This window comes from Notamacropus eugenii, chromosome 5 (genome assembly GCF_028372415.1).
Source record: "Notamacropus eugenii isolate mMacEug1 chromosome 5, mMacEug1.pri_v2, whole genome shotgun sequence".
Taxonomy (NCBI): domain Eukaryota; kingdom Metazoa; phylum Chordata; class Mammalia; order Diprotodontia; family Macropodidae; genus Notamacropus; species Notamacropus eugenii.
Genome location: NC_092876.1, coordinates 231,895,076 through 231,912,850, shown reverse-complemented (window position 1 = coordinate 231,912,850; position 17,775 = coordinate 231,895,076). Strand labels below are relative to the sequence as shown.

General features: G+C 37.0%; 1 protein-coding gene across 1 annotated transcript in view; it reads right to left on the bottom strand.

The window, feature by feature from the left end:
* Nucleotides 1-17,775, bottom strand: part of MYO3B (myosin IIIB) — a 630,862-nt gene that overhangs the window by 443,621 nt on the left and 169,466 nt on the right. The window contains exon 8 of the mRNA XM_072615711.1: nt 16,373-16,438. Within this exon, the coding sequence (XP_072471812.1) occupies nt 16,373-16,438 (66 nt within the window). The remainder of the gene's footprint in view (nt 1-16,372; nt 16,439-17,775) is intronic.

The window sequence follows — 17,775 nt, the reverse complement described above, 5'->3', positions numbered from 1 at the left end:
TCTATTTATTAGATTATTATACCTACTGAGCTGTTTGTTGTTTTTCCCCACTGGAGCTGGCATCACCCTCTTTGTTCACCATCTTTTCCTAGCTTCTGTTCCTCTTCAGAACCCAGGCAAAACCTACATCTTTCCCACCCCCAAAAGTCTTGACATTCCCTGGGAAGGTTTTACATCCTATGGCTGTGGTAAGGTATTTGTTTTGTAGAAGCAAGCTCCAAATTCTGTTGAGCTACTTCTTGGTTCAAATTATAAGAAAATCTGATCTCCAGTGAGATAAGAGAGATTACAAGTGGGCCATAAGTGAAAACACTGTAAGGCCCTTGGAGCCTTTATATGATCAATTACGTGATCTAAATTAGAATCTCATCAGGGAATTTCAACCTTGAAACACATAGCTGTATCTAGGCTTTTCATAAAACACTTACAGAATTCCAAATTTTCACAATTAGAGAGCAATCTTAGTTGTATTTATATATACACTGGCAAAATTACATGTTGGGGAAGAATATTGTAGACCTTAAATTCATTTTTTTTTTGTATTTTGGGTTTCTCTCTGTATTTTTATTAATTCACTAATTCCCTTTAGCTCAAGAGATACTAATTAATTCAACGAGCCATAATAGCTAATCATTGGTCAAATAAATTTTAAAAGGAGAGTCTGTCACTGGAGATACCACTGTTCATTTTAATTAAAATTGCAAATTTCTGAAGTAATGTAAATAAAGGTTATTGCATCCTTCTGCTCCAGCTCTGCTCACCACTGCCTGAGAATAAATACAAGAAGATTTAAAAGACCAAGAAGAATATTTGTGGGAGCTTTATCAATCATCCAGCTAGAGTATTTATCTTTGCAAAGTTTGTTATGTACTGACATTGTTGAAGCCAGGAGGAATTAAGCATCCTTGAAACACAAAACAAGGCTAGGAAACCAGAGCTGAATTGTTGACTCAAGAGGAGATATGATCAATATATAGAAAACAAAATGATATTTAGTTTCATAAACATTCTGGCTCAGAGGGAAAGCCAGAACTGCTAACCAGAGGAATAAGTTAAAGGCTCATCATTTTGAGTAGCTGTAGAATTAAAAATAATCCAATTTTTAAAAAAAATCCCAGTAGCAAAGTGCATCATTTTGGGTGTTGATCAGAAAAAAAGAAAATTATGTTTCATAGTTTCATTCATAAATTTTTTTGCACCATCTCTGACTCTGGTAATCAAACATGTCAATACATCATCTTGCACCAGGCAAGTGTTTGGTTTGTTCTTCATTCTTGAAGAGGACCATGACACCAAGATGATGACATGATTTGCACTTGACTTTGATTTGAGTGAGGGAGGGCTGTGCTACTCACACAAGTGTTAGTGAAGGGAAGAAACACCAAAAAGGTCAAAGCCAGAACTGTAAGTAGGACATCTAGAACATAAGGCAAGTGTGAAGTTCCTAAAGGAGGTCTCAGGCAGAGACCTCAGGATGTCAAACATAAGGAGGACACTGCTGAGGCAGGGGACAGGGCAGGGCTGGACAGTGGAGGAGTTCATGTAGAATTGAGGAAAGACTCTGGATCCCAACTCTAGCACTCACTGGCCTTCTCCTTCATAGGTGCCTTTCAGGCAAGGAACACGGAAGAGGGACGGCGCTAGGAGAATGTGTGATATCTATTGTCTTCCTCAACTTCAGAATGTAGAGAAAACACGATGCAGAAGAAGTGGGTCATCAAACCCTTGAAGAAAGATAGGACAGTGACAGGACAATTGAATGAGGTGACCCAGGGTTCAGACAGTGTTCCAGCTTGCCAAGAGAGGAGTCATGCCCATCTAAATTTCTGCTCTCTGGCACTAAGTTTCAGTCACTCCACCTTAGGTATAATTCTGCTTAAAGAACCAAACTATATTATACCCTTGACAAAAAAAAATGACTTTCCTTTTGATGCACCAAATCCCACAACTGGACATGTACATCTCAAGGAGGTCAAAGACAGAAATAAATTTCCTATATACAGCAAAGTATTCATAGCAACATTTCTTTTGGAGAGAAAAAAAAACTAGAAAGAAACTAGGTACAGTAGATTGGAGCAATGGTTAAACAAACTGTGGCATATGAATGTAATGGACTATTATTGTATCATAAGGAATGACAGATGTGAAAAACTCCCAGAAACCTGGGAAGTATCCTAAGAAGTTATTCAGAGCCCGGAGAGCAACATACACAATAACTACAATAATGAAATTTTAAATGACAACAAAGACTCTAGAAGCCAGCTAAATTCAGTCTAACAGTAATGCCCAGGTAACTGGGTCCAAAGGACAGATGGCCCAACACATCCCTCTCTTCTCGGTAGAGAGGTGGGAGCTAAGTATGTTGAATATCATATATGCTATTTTTCTTTGCAACAAAGAAAGGTTATATATGAGAGAGAGTAGAAGGGAGTACATGGAGAACTATCTGTATTATGTAAAAAGCAAATGGCATCAGTAAAACTAAAAGAAAAATATTATCTTTATTGCCTAATTTTAGGGTGAAAAGCCTTGAACAAAATAATGCCAGAACCTGCTTGTGGATAAGCCCCATGACATTTTAGAAAAAACAGCACAAAGAAACCTACGCACAAGGCAAAAGTAGCCATTTTGTTTTTTAATTGAAAGATGCACAATAAACTGAAATAACAAAGAAAACAGAGAAATCTGCTTTGGACCAGGGTGTGGCAATCACTGTTGCTATGATAGGATCAAAATTAAAACCCTGATGTTGAATGGAGAAGGGCTGTCACTTCTGAGGTCTGGACTGGTACTTGCCTAGATAAACTTGTTATGCAAATGGAATTCACCAACAGGAAACCGGCAGATAAAGAAATTGCTATAAAGCCAACCACTTGTCATAGAAGTGACAAAAAAAAAACCTCAGGCAGGCTCCTAGATAGGATAAAAGGCAATATGGAATTACAGGAGTTTTGCTTTAAATTTATATAACTAAGCTGTCAGGAGGCATGCACTGACAAATGCATAACTAACACATATAAATGAGTCAATTATCACTAATGACTAAGGGTTGGAACTAAAGAGCCTGATGTTTTCATGATTTTATTTTAAACCCAGTAATGTGGTTTACTAACAGAATTCTAGCACTTTTAAAAGTATCTCCTCACCAAATTAAATGTGCTGGAGACTACTAACCAGCAAAATTCTGAGGTTCATCTCAGGGCAACCCTTTCCTAATGAAACTTAGCTCAGGCTTCACCTTGTGAGGCATGAACTAGACTAGGGTGAGACAAATCTATTAAAACTGGTCAACTTAACAACAGCTCATCAAGCAGTTGATGTACTGGAAAGAACAAAGGCTGGCAGTTAGGAGCCCTGGGTTCTAGACCATTCACTGTGTGACCTGGGGCAAAATGCTTAACTTCTCTGAATTTGAGTTTCTTCATCTATAAAATGGGGTGGCTGGACAAGAGCAGTACTTTTCATCTGGTCCAGGGCAAATATTAACTCACAAAACTTTTACCAGTGAAAGTCCTTCCTTCATAAAAACTAAGCCTAACAAAACCTATACATTTCAAAAAATAAAGTGGGAAGAGAATTGGGTTTGAAGTCAGAAATGGCTTCAAATTTCATATTGTGCTTCTTCTTTCTTGTGTAACCCTGCTGTAGACAGCCTTCCTCTTGATCTATCTTCACAAAGGCAGATAATAGACAGAGGGACAGTAAGATAAAAGGATAGACAGACAGACAGAAAGGATAGATAGATAGATAGATAGACAGACAGACAGACGGACGGACGGACGGACGGACGGACGGACGGATGGATGGATGGATGGATAGATGGATAGATGGATAGATGGATGGATGGATGGATGGATGGATGGATGGATGGATGGATGGATGGATGGATGTAGGGAGGGAAGAAGGAAGAGGGAGGTGGCACTACATGAAATAAAGTCCATTTTAGATTTTCTTCCTCATTCTCCTTATGTCCTGACCTAACTTTGGCTTCTTCTTTTTCCAACTCCTGTCTCCACTAAGAGCTCCTATGCTAAGGTTTCAAAGGCAGAATACATTTATAATAATTTCACCTGACTACACTATAATTTGGGTTGGAGGACAAAATGAACTCAATCATCTCTAAAGTTCATTCTTGCTATAACAGTCTATGGTTCTGTCTTTCTGAGATTAGCAAAGGATCCATTTTTCTATAACTGGTCTAAACAAAGAATATGGCTGAAATCGATACTTCTATTCAAAGGGCATTAGTATAGTGTTGGTGGAGCTGAAAACTGGTACAACCATTCTAGAAATCATAAGATTCTGGAAGTCTTATGTATAAAACATAAGGTAGAAAAAAAATTCACATGTACCAAAATAAACACTGTTTTGTTGTAGCCAAGTACCTGGAATGAAATAGATGCCTATTAAGTAGGGAATGGCTATGCAAGCAGTAGTACATACAAAATTATGTAAAGCAATATTACATAATGTAATGCAATATTAAATTAGAAACTATGGGAAAAAAAGAAATTATGAACATGGAGACTTCAGAAAAGCATAATGTTTCTTCTAGAGTGGTTTTAGAGGCCTGAGTCTTCAAACACTTCTGGGGTTTGGAGATTTTTGCTCAACTTCTAAAGCAAAGAAATAATGCATGATTTGGAACTTTAGAAAGAGCAGGAGGAAGGAGGGGGGGAGAAGAAAAGAATGGGCAAACCAAGAGGGAGATGGCAGCACTTTTCCCACTCATGTGGATCTGTAGCTAGGTGGTAGCAGTGGTGGCACATTGGCACTGCCCCCTTCTCAAAACCATGCCTTCTTGGAGACTGGAGAGGCACAAGGTAAAGGAATAAGAAGAAAGGTATAAGACTGAGGCTGCAGTTGTTATAGTTATTAACTCAAGAAGGGAAAAAAGACATATCAGGGAATAAAAGGAGGTTGCAGTTCTTATCCCCTCTCCTGCCCTACTTCAGCTAAGTCAGATTGGTGTTTCCACTAAGATTATTTTTTTTATTCTGTTAAAGAATAATTTATTTTTTTGAAATTAAAATTTTTTTCACTCATCAAAAATATGACTTCACTCCCTCCCACTCCAATTAAGAAAGAAAGAAAAATAAAACCCTTGTTACAAACAAGCAAAAAAACAAATTCCCACATTGTCCACAACCCCCATTCCAAATACTCTGTCTTCTTCACCTCTCTCTAGGAGGTGGAAAGCATGCTTCATCATGAGTCTTCTGGAACTGTGGTCGGTCATTGACCTGATCAGAGCTCCTAAGTCTTTCAAAGTTATTTGGCTTTACCTACAGTATTGTTGTCATTGTATATATTGTTGCCTCCTCTCCCTTGATTGTGCCACCTTGGAAGAACTGAGAACTTACAGGTCCCCAGGGTATATTCTCCTCTTGACAAAAGACTCAAAAGCCAAGTAAGTGGCTGGGAAAATGCCCAAACAAGGGGGAAAAATAAGACTATAGAAGATTATTTTCTTGGTAAAAAGGTGTTTACTTCCATCCTTTCAGATGAGGAGGAAAAATGCATAACATCACAGAAAGTCAAGGCTTCCAAAACCTCCAAAATGAATATGCAATGATCTCAGGCCATGGAAGAGCTCAAAAAGGATTTTGAAAATCAACTAAGAGAGGTGGAGGAAAAATTGGGAAGACTAAATAAGAGCGATGCAAGAAAATCATGAAAAACAAGTCAATAGCCTGCTAAAGGAGACCCAAAAAAATGTTGAAGAAAATAACACCTTTAAAAATAGACTATCTCAATTGGCAAAAGAGGTCCAAAAAGTCAATGAGGAGAAGAATGCTTTAAAAAGCAGAATTACCCAAATGGAAAAGGAGGTTCAAAAGCTCACTAAATAGTTCTTTGATAATTGAAATGGAGGAGATGGAAGCTAATGACTTTATGAGAAACCAAGAAATTACAAAACAAAACCAAAAGAATGAAAAAAAAAAGAAGGTAATGTGAAATATCTCATTGGAGAAACAACTGACATGGAAAATAGATCCAGGAGAGACAATTTTAAAAATATAGAACTACCTGAAAGCCATGATCAAAAAAAAAAAACAGCCTAGATGTCATCTTTCATGAAATTATCAAGGAAAACTACCCTGATATTCAAGAACCAGAGGGTAAAATAAATATTGAAAGAATCCACCCATCACCTCCTGAAAGAGATGTGAAAAGAGAAACTCCTAGGAATGCTTGTAGCCAAATTCCAGAGTTTCCAGGTGAGGGACTAAATATTGCAAGCAGCTAGAAAGAAACAATTCAAGTATCGTGGAAATGCAATTAGGATAACACAGGATCTTCTACATTAAGGGATTGAAGGGCTTGGAATGATATTCCAGAAGTCAAAGAAACTAGGATTAAAACCAAGAATCACCTACCTAGCAAAACTGTATAATACTTCAGGGGAAAAAATGGTCATACAATGAAACAGAGGACTTTCAAGCATTCTTGATGAGAAGATCAGAACTGAATAGAAAATTTGACTTTCAAACACAAGAATCAAAAGAAGCATGAAAAGGTAAATAGAAAAGGGACTTTCTAAAGTTGGACTGTTTACATTCCTACATGGAAAGATAATATTTATAACTCTTGAGACTTTTCTCAATATTTGGGTAGTTGGAGGGATTACACACACACACACACACACATAGACAGAGAGCACATGGTAAGTTGAATGAGAAGGAATGATCTCTAAAAAAATAAAATTAAGGGGTGAGAGAGGAATATATTGGGAGGGCAAAGGGAGAAATGGAATGGGGCAAATTACCTCTCATAAAAGAGGCAAGAAAAAGATTTTTGAATGTAGAAGAAAAGGGAGAAGATGAGAGGGAAAAGTGAAGCTTACTCTCTTCACATTTGGCTTAAGGAGGGAATAACAAGCTCACTCAGTTTGGTAAGAAAAAAATCTATCTTTGCAAATCAAAACAACTCTGAGGTATCACATCACACCTACCAGACTGGCAAACATGACAGAACAAGAAGATGATAAATGTTGGAGACAATGTGGGAGAGTTGGAACACTAGTTCATTGTTGGTGGAGCTGTGAATTCATCCAACCTGGATGAGCAGTTTGGAACTATGCTCAAAGAGCTATAATAACATGCATACCCTTTGACCCAGCAATATTGCTTCTAGGCTTATATCCCCAAGAGATCATAAAAATGGAAAAGGGTCCCACATGTATAAAAATATTTATAGCAGTACTCTTTGTAGTCGCCAAAAACTGGAAATCAAAGGGATGCCCATCAATTGGGGAATGGCTGAATAAATTATGGTATATGAATGTAATGGAATACTATTGTGCCATAAGAAATGATGAACAGGAAGACTTCAGAGAGGCCTGGAAAGACTTATATGATCTGATGTTGAGTGAAAGGAGCAGAACCAGGAGAACTTTGTGCACAGCAATGACCACAGTGTGCAAGAGTTTTTTCTGGTAGACTTGGAACTTCATAGCAATGCAAGGACTTAAAAGAAAAATTCCCAATGGTCTTCTAAGGCAAAATGTCTTTCTCATCCAGAGAAAGAACTATGGAATTCAATTGCAGAATGTAGCAGATCATTTTGTGTGTGTGTGTGCGTGCGTGTGTGTGTATTGTTTTGATCTGTTATATGATTTCTTCCATTCATTTTAGTTCATCTATACAACATCACTATAGCGAAAATGTATTTAATAGAAATGTATATGTAGATTCTATATAGAATTGCATGCTGCCTTGGGGAGGGAGGGGGGAGGTGGGAGGTAGGTAGGGGACAAAACAATCTAAGTCATATGGCAGTGATTGTAGAACACTAAAAATAAATAAAATTTATATATATATATATAAATCTATCTTACACAACAGGAAAGTAGGGGAGAAGGGGACAAGTGGGGTGGGGGAGATGATAGAAGGAAGAGCAAATGGGAGGAGGGAGTAAATGGAAGTAAAAACTTTTGGGGAGGGACAAAGTCAAAAGAGAGAATAGAATAAATGGGGGAGAGGATAGGATGGAGGGAAATATAGTTAGTCTTTCACAACATGACTATTATGGAAATCTTTTGCAAAACTATACATATATAGCCTATATGGAATTGCTTGCCTTCTCAGTGGGGATGGGTGGGGAGGGAGGAAGGGAGAGAAGTTGGAACTCAAAGTTTTAGGAGCAAATGTTGAGAATTGTTTTTGTATGTAACTGGGAAATAAGAAATATGGGTAATGGGATATAGAAATCAATCTTGCCCTACAAGAGAGAAGATGGGGATAAGGGAAAGGAGGGGTGTGATAGAAGGAAGGGCACATTGAGGAAAGGGGCAATCAGAATGCAAGGCATTATGGAGTGAGGGGAGGGGAGAAATGGGGAGAAAATGTGGACCTCAAAATTTTGTGGAAATGAATGTGGAAAACTAAAAATAAATAAACATTTAAAAAAATAGAATTGAGCAAGTTAGAAGGTAATGACACTATGGGGCACCAAGAATTAGTCAAACAAAATCTAAAGAATGACAAAGTAGAAGAAAATGTAAAATATCCCATTGGAAAATCAACTGACCTGGAAAATAGATCCAGGAGAGAAAATCTAAGAATTACTGGTCTATTGGAAAGCCATGATGAAAAAGAGCCTCAATAGTATCTTCCAAGAAATCATTCAGGAAAACTACCCTGAGGTCCTAGATCCAGAGGGCAAAATAGTCATCAAATGAATCTACCAATCACCTCCTGAAAGAGATCTCAAATTGAAAATACCAAGGAATATTGTTGCCAAATTCCAGAATTATCAGGTCAAGGAGAAAATATTGCAGGCAGCTAGAATAAAACAATTCATATTTAAAGGAACTACAGTCAGGATCACACAGAGCCTTGCAGCTTGTATATTAAAAGATGGGAGGATTCGAATATGATATTTCATAAGGCAAAGGAGATTGGAATACAATTAAGTTTCAACTACCCAGCAAAATTGGACATGATCTTTCAGTCAAGGATCTGGACATTCAATGAAATCAGGGATTTCCAGACCTTCCTGAAGAAAAGGCCAGAGCTCAATGGAAAAATGTGATCTTCAAATACAAGAATCAAGAGAGGCTTAAAAAGGTAAATGGAAAACAAAGAAAAAAAACTTGTTATACAATATGGGCAAACTGTTTATATTCTTATGTGGGAGGATAAAATTTGTTAATCTTGAGAATTGTATATTTATTACAGCATTTAAAAGGGATATACATAGATAGAGGGTGTGGGTATAATTAACTGATGGGATGATAAAAAAAAACCTAATTAAGGAATGTGAAAGGAGAAAAGGAAAGGAGGAGGCAGAAAAGGGTAAATTACACCACATGAAGAGGCACAAAAATATATTATAATAGAGGGAAAGAAGGGAGGGAGATAAGCATTGTTTGAGCTTTACTCTCATTGTATTTGTTTCAAGGACAGAATAACATTTTCAGATAAGTATAGAAATCTAACTTGCACAACAAGCAAATTAGAAGGGAAATGGGGTGTTAGAAGGGAGGGAAGAAGTAGTAGTAGAAAAGAAAAAGAAAATGGAGGGGGCTAAGAAAAGGGAGAGAAGAACGAGGGAGGCAGTGGTAAAAAGAAAAGCTCTTTTGAGGAGAGGAAGGAAGAAATAAAAGCATAAACAGGGAGGGAAAAAGGACAGAGAGAAAGACACAGATAGTAATCATAACTGTGAATGTGAATGGGATGAACTCCTCATAAAATGGAGGTCAACAGCAGAATGGATTAAAAACTATAACCCTACAATATCCTATTTACAAAAACACATTTGAAACAGGGATACACACAAGGTAAAGGTAAAAGGTTGGAGCAGAATATATTATGCTTCAGCTAAAGCAAAAAAAAAAAAGTAGGGGTAGCAATCCTAATCTCAGACAAAGCAAAAATAAAAATAGGTCTAATAAAAAGAGGTAAGGAAGGAAACTATATTCTACTACAAGGCACCATAAATGATGAAGTAACATCATTACTAAACATATAAGCACCAAGTGGTATAGCATCCAAATTCTTAGAGCAGAAGTTAAGGGAATTACTGGAAGAAGTAGACAGCCGAGGGAAGAGCCAAGACGGCGGAGTGAGAGCAACTACTCACCTAAACTCTTAGACAAACTCCTTCAGATACCTCTAAAAAAAGAATCTGACCAAATTTTGGAAGTGCAGAATCCAATAGGAGATAGACTGTGGCAGATTCACAGACCAGGACAGACCGGAAGATTGACAGGAAGGATCTGTTCTGCAGGGTGAGTCTACAATACACAGCACATCCCACCATAGTGCAGCCAACCAGGAAACCCCATGGCAGCATGGCAGAACAGCAGAGTGGAAGCCCAGGGTAGGAGACCAGTGGGAGTCAAGCAAGTGACAGCCACTGAGCCCCAGGTATCAGCCACAGCTGCTCCTGAGACTTTCAGCCCACAGATTAAATGTCTGCAAGTCACCTACCTGAACTTCCAGGAGCCAAAATGGTGGAGTGCTTGGTAAATGCTCTCTCCCCCTCCCCATATTGACCTCAAAAGAACCATAAAATATTTCTCCAGAAAAGTCCTGGATCAGTGCTATCAACAGAAGGGGCAAACAGTCTCATAGCACCTGAGGCTAGGAAAATCGCTAAAGAATATTCCTAATACCAGAAGGAGAGGAGCCCCAGGGGAGCGGAAAGTTGCACTAGGACCCAGGTGTGCCTAAGCACTCCAGGGAAAATGGGAAGACAATAGAGCAGCCAGGATCACCAAGTACTGAGCTTGCCTTTGCTCTAGCTCAGCTGAGGAGATCTCTCATGACTAGACCACCCTTCACCCACACTGAACAAGCTAGCCCCATGGCTATTCTGGGGAAACACAAAACAAAAAGAAAAAAAGGCACCTGCTCTTTGCTATCTCACATCAGCAGCTCAACAGCAGGTTCTCCAGCTTCTAACTGAAAGAACCAGAGGCCACAACACACAAAGCCTCACCATCATGAGCATGAAGCAAAGGAGGAAAGAAAAGACCATAGAATCTTTGTATGGGGACAAGGACCAAAACATGAATACCAAAGAGATCAGTATTGAGATTGTACTCCCATCTGAAACTTCAGAAGGGACTATGAACTACTCGCATGCACAAACAGCTCTCCTGGAACAGCTGAAGAAGGAAATAGCAGAAACACTGGCCAATGATTTTAAAAGTATGAAAAAAGAATTCTATGAAGAGAACAGTTTGTTAAAAAGGAAAATTGAACAAATGGAAAAAGAAGTACAAAAACTATCTGGAGAAAATAATTCCTTGAAAGGAATAATTGGATAGATGGAAAAAGAGATGCAAAAGTTAACTGAAGAAAACAATTTGATGAAAATTATAATTGGACAAGTAGAAGTAATGATTCTATGAGACATCAAGAATCAGTCAAACAAAAGCTAAAGAATGAAAAGATAGAAGAAAATGTAAAATATCTAATTGGAAAAACAACTGGCCTGGAAAATAGATCCAGGAGAGAAAATTTAAGAATGGTTGGCCTACCAGAATGGAGAATGGCTGAGTAAATTATGGTATACGAATGTAATGGAATACTATTGTGCAATAAGGAATGATGAACAGGAAGACTTCAGAGAGGCCTGCAAAGATTTATATGATCTGATGCTGAGCAAAAGGAGCAGAACCAGGAGAACTTTGTGCACAGCAATGACCACAGTGTGTGAGAGTTTTTTCTGGTAGACTTGTAACTTCATTGCAATGCAAGGACTTAAAAAATTCCCAATGGTCTTTTAAGGCAAAATGTCTTCCTCATCCAGGGAAAGAACTATGGAATTCAATCGCAGATGTAGCAGATAATTTTGTGTGTGTGTGTGTGTGCGTGTGCATTGTTTTGGTTTGTTATGTAATTTCTCCCATTCATTTTAATTCTTCTATATAGCACAACTATGGTGAAAATGTATTTAATAGGAATGTATATGTAGAATCTATATAAAATTGTATGCCATCTTGGGGAGGGAGGAGAAAGGTAGGGGGGAGGGAAGGGGAAAAATCTAAATTATATAGTGATGATTGTAGAACACTGAAAACAAATAAAATTAATATAAAAAAAGAAATAGACAGCCAAACTATACTAGTGGGGGATGGATCTCAACTTCCCCCTCTCTGAACTTGATAAATCTAACCTCAAAATAAATAAGAAAGAAGTTAAGGAAGTGAACAGAATTTTGGAAAAGTTATATATGATAGACCTCTGGAGAAAACTGAGTAGGGATGTAAAGGAATATACCTGATTAACACATGAAGATGCTGGACAGCTCTGGGAGCCACAAAGGAAAGAATGACCTTTACCAGGACAGTGCTGGATCCACTTCTCCAGCCTACTGTTACGGTTTTTCTAACAGGCTTAATCACAAACCAATTGTATGCTCACAACACTCCAAAGAGCAGAATTACTATGAACATGGGCCTTTTCAATCTGCCCCATCAGACCACAAGCATTACCTCTTCCAACAACTACTGCAGTAGAAGCATGGAAAGACTTTATAAATTGATAAAACCATATCCACAATGACTAAAGCAAATAGAAAGAATAAAAAATGGGAATGTTGTATAGATATAATGGTTAATCTTTCCTTGACGAAGAAATAATATCTAATGGTAGTCATTTCTGGAACTAGCGGGGGGGGGGGAAGAAAAAAGGAGGGAAGGAAATGATAACTTTGCTATAACTTTAAATATATGGAATGAGGGAGTCTGATAGAGAGGTTAATGGGCAATGATTATAGTGAGTTAAGTATAACAACCAACCATGGCACACTCTTAGCGTGAACTAGAGTTTACTTTTAGTTAAGGCTAACTAGGTATACAGAAATAATAGAGCTGAATCATTTTCATATTAGGCTGAGTAATGTTCAGATTAGGAAGGTCAATAAGTAAAGGCAAGATTTGAAAGAGTGGGAAAATGGGATTTCCAGGTGAGGATGTGACTTTCTGTGGGTTGTTCTAATGTGACCTATAGCCTCATACCCTAGCTTTAAACAAGCATCCCATTTCCCCACTTCTAACACTTCTCCCTCCATACCCACCTCCACCTCAGCTCAGGGGCATCTTATTTTCAACAGATCTGGGAAGCATTGTAATATAGTAGAAAATATAAATAATAGAAATAGAAATAAAATGCAACGTAGTAGAAAAAGTCCTGGATATGAAATCAGTGGATTTATATTCAAATTACTTGCGATTTGAGTGGTCTTGGGAAACTCCCCTCCTCTTTTGGGTCTCAGTTTTTTCTTCTGTAAGACGGAGGGCATTGGACTAAAGAATCTTGAAGGTCCTCCTAAATCTACATCTAAGTCCTACAATTCTCTGTTCTTGAAAAGCTATGTGGAAGTACATTTTTCAATAAATTAAATGATAATGGACTATAGGCTAAGGTCCCTTTCATTTCTAAATATATAATTCTATGATCCATAATCTTAGTGGAATCTATGTTAATACTTTTTGTCCAGAAAATAATTCTTTCATGAAGTGATTGATGAACTTCTTTTTTATCTTTTGGGCAATTCTGGATTTTCATTTACAGTGCACTGTTTCTTTAAGGGGGGGCAGACTTGCCTGCCTTAAAGTTGGGGTAGGATAACCACCAACCCATTAGGAGACAATAACCCCAAGATGGAGGAAAAAGCAAAACTCTACCACTACCAAATTGAAACAAAAGACAATTGAAGATAAATTTCTCTAAGTATAAGGTAACCATCCTCAAACTCAGTATTCAATAGACTTGGGTGTTATTAGCACCACCAGGTGCAGGTTTTGGTAGATCCAGTCTTTTTGCTGTCAGTCTAAATTCTATAAATGTAGAGTGCCGAGAATGTAAATAAATTAAAAAATAAGGCCAACAGATAGCTAATAACTTTGTTTCTTTACGTGTAGGGATGAGGGCTGTGTAGACAGATGTGGGCAAAATTATGCTGCAGGTGAAGCATGGCTGTATTCTCCCTCTCATTCTCCATCATCACCCTTATCCTTCTTTTGAGATTTTTTTCTTGCTCTTCATCCTAAGAATCCCACAGCAACACAGCTCTGTTCCTTATAAAATTAAAAATATTTCTCACTAACAAATTCAGCTTAACAAATATTATATAGTAAGTGGTTGATTAGGAAAATAAATTCTATACAAATATACTTGATAAGGGTCTAATATCCAACATGCATAACACAAATATATCACACCAAAAGTCATTCCCAGATTAAGTGGTCCAAGAATGCAAACAGTTCTCAAAAGAATTTCATACTGTATGTGCATACCCATATGAAAGAATGCTTCAAATTACCCATAAGAGAGATGCAAATCAAAACAATTCTGTGCTTTCAAACTGCATATAACAAATTGGCAAAATAACAAAATATAAGAGTATTCAATGTTAGAGGGATTGTAAAAAGAGAGTCACACATTTAATATACTATTGGTGGAAATACAAATTGATCCAAAAACTCTAGAAAGTAATCTGGAATTATACTAAGAATGAGATTAAAAGTGACTGTCTTTATCCTTTGACACAGAAATCCCATTGCTAGACAAATATCTCAAGGAGGTCAATTAGAAAGAAAGGTTTAATATACATCAAAATATTTATAGCAGTATTTGGGACGGGTAGCAAAGAATTAGAAACAAAATTGTTACCCAACAGCTATCAATTAATCAACAAGCATATATTAAGTACCTGATATGTGCCTGGAGTTGTGCTAAGCACTGGGAATAGAATGAAAAAACCAAAACAAAACAGTCCTTGCCCTCAAAGTTTATACTCCAGCAGCTAAACAATTATGGCATATGAATATAATGGAATATTACAGCCTATGAGAAAAGATGAATATGAAGAATAAAGGGAAACATGGGAAGACACATAAACGGATAAAAAGTAAAGACAGCAGAACCAGGAAATAATTTACACAGGACTACAACAATACAAATGGAAAGAACAGTGACAACAAGTACATGAAATGAAAACTATATCATTGTAATAATCAAGTTTAGCCTCAAGGAAAAGATATGACAATGCATCACCCTCCCCTTTTTTTCAGAAATGGGAATATTTGGAGGTGGGTGACAGCATGTATTGTAAGACTTGATTTATATATTAACTAGATTTAATGAACTACTTTTTTTCCTCTACCTTTTTAATTTTGTTATAAGGGATGATTCTCTGGATAGAGAATGGTGGGAAAGACTATATTAGAAAAGAAAGGTGATATAAAACAAAATATGTCAATAATTTTAAATCAATAATTGTGTTTATCAAATGTTAGGGATTTTTTAAAATGTAGTGTGCACATTTACATAAATACAGAATGTGTTAACATACATGTAAAATAATAGTACACATTTTAAAAGGACTTTAACATTTGCAAAGTTTTAAATCCTTTTAAGGATTGCTCCAAGATCAGTCAGATAGTACCTAAAGCCTAAAACGCAAACCTATATTGTTTGACTCTATTTATGCCTCCTTCATAGTGCTGCTATGAAAAAGGCACTTTATAGACCTTAAAACACAATGTAATGTGTTACTGTTGCTGTTATTATTATCTAGTTTTAACCATTCACTGGTTGAATACATCTCATAAGAACACATTAACTTGAACATTGAGATGATTTACTTTCATTTTTGTGGTGAATATTTTGTTGCTTTTTTAAAAAGTAAATACCCGAAGGAGCTATGATTTCATTGGCATAGCTTCCCAGTGCGGAAAATCCCTTCATCAAAAAAAAATATGGCAACCCCTCTATGGTTCAGTAGAACAGTCCTAAAGCATTTCTATAGGCACACTGAGATTGAATACTTTGCCCAGGTTCACATAACTAGTAAGCATCAGAGGCAGAATTTAAATCCAGGTCATTCTTCCTCTGAACCTAATACAACTTTTTATTGGAAAAATAAAATTTACAATATGAAGATTTAAAAGGAATTATTATTATGACCTGGGCTCTGTGTAGTATTATAAAAAAATTTTTGCAGACTACACAGCTATCATTTACCAATTCTCCAAAGAGCTACCACTCTTTCCCTTCCCCCAACAGACAGTTCCAATGTAAATGACAAATTTCAGGCATCTAGTCTTCACAGAGTTTTGTGCCAAGCAAACAAAAAATGCTAACAGGCTTAGTCTGGGTCAAAGTAACTTCTCAGATATATATGGTTCATTTCACTTAACAGGACAAATTGCGAAACAAGGTCAAGATCAACTACTTATTTTTCAGATTCTGCAGAAGCATCTTCTGTCTTTTACCAGAACAAATTCTATACTGTAATGTACTAGTCTATACAACAACTCCAGATGCCAACTAAATCCCACAGTTTAGATTTCACCCCAATTATTCTTCAAGGCCTCACTGGATAAGCAATTTTTAAAGGAAGAAATACTCACTGTGAAATGAAGTGGTTGAAACCCCAGCACCATTTTTCTGGATGAAGTAAAGTAGGTGGAGGATTTCTAAAAATAAAAAAAGCACTGTTTTTTTTTTCTTTTAAAGACCAAAAAACTAGCTTATTAAAGGGAAGAAATAGTATCAATATTTTCTTCTCAATATATTTGTTAATCTCACGAAACACAATCAGTATAATCTTCCTAGACAGAAAACCTAGCAATCTCTGTGAAGCGTAATAACACCTCCATTCATATATTCATTCATTCACTCATTCATTCAACAAACATTTTTAAACACCTGGTTCTATGCAAAGCACTGCACTTTGTGATGAGTTACAAGTAATCAGAATAATAACAACATAATGAAAGGCAGAATGGCACAGTAGATAGATAGCCAACCTTTAAGTCAGAGAGACCTGGATTCAAGTCCCATGTCTAACAGATATTAGATCTGTGACTCCCTTCTAGTCAATTAACGTCTTAGAGCAGCTAAGTGGGATGGCAGAGCTTTAGGTCTTGAGTCAAGGTAATGTGAGTTCAAATCCAGCCTTGGACACAGCTGTGTAATCCTGAATGAATCCCGTAAACATGTTTGCCTCAGTTACTTCACCTGTAAAATGAGAATGATAACAGCACCTGCCTCTCACCATTGTTGTGAGGATCAAATGAGATAATGTCTATAAAGTGCTTAGCACAAGATCACATAGCAAGCACTATATTGTTACCGCTTTAAATTTATTATAAATATTATTGTTAGTATATAGGAGGCAGGATTCTAATGCGGGTCTTTCTGAGTCCAAGTCCAGGACTCTAAAGCACCTATCTAAACACTAATCTTGCAGCCCCACTTGTTTTTTAATTAATTTTATGCTAAATTTAAATATCAAATGGAACAGCCATTTGCATAAACCTAATAGGAAAGAAAAAGAGGATTGGGCATGATCTAGATCTCCACAACATACTATACAACTTGCTTTTCAAGTATGTAATAAGATCAACATAGCTTTCAAAGCTGTCCTGCTTGTCTTATTTCTCCATTAAAAAAAAAAAATCTCAATAGCCATCTTTTTATGCTACCCTATCCCTGTTTGTCCTTGCCTTCTCACCTCCTCCATGGGGAGGGGAGGAGGTGAAAGAAAAACATTTGTACATAGTCAAGCAAAAAAAATTCCCACATTGGATGTATCCTAAAATTCTTGTCTCATTCTGCATCTTGACAAAGCTCCATTTGTAAAGCTGGGCGTGTTCAGAACATACTTGAGTGAAGCGTCTTGGACCCCATTAGGTGATCCTGTACCCTAGAGACCAAGGAATCACCCTTGGGCTTCTTCAACTAAGTCTCCATAAAAATGATTTTCTTTTATCATGAACAGAAGAAAAAGACAATATTACAAAGAAAAAAT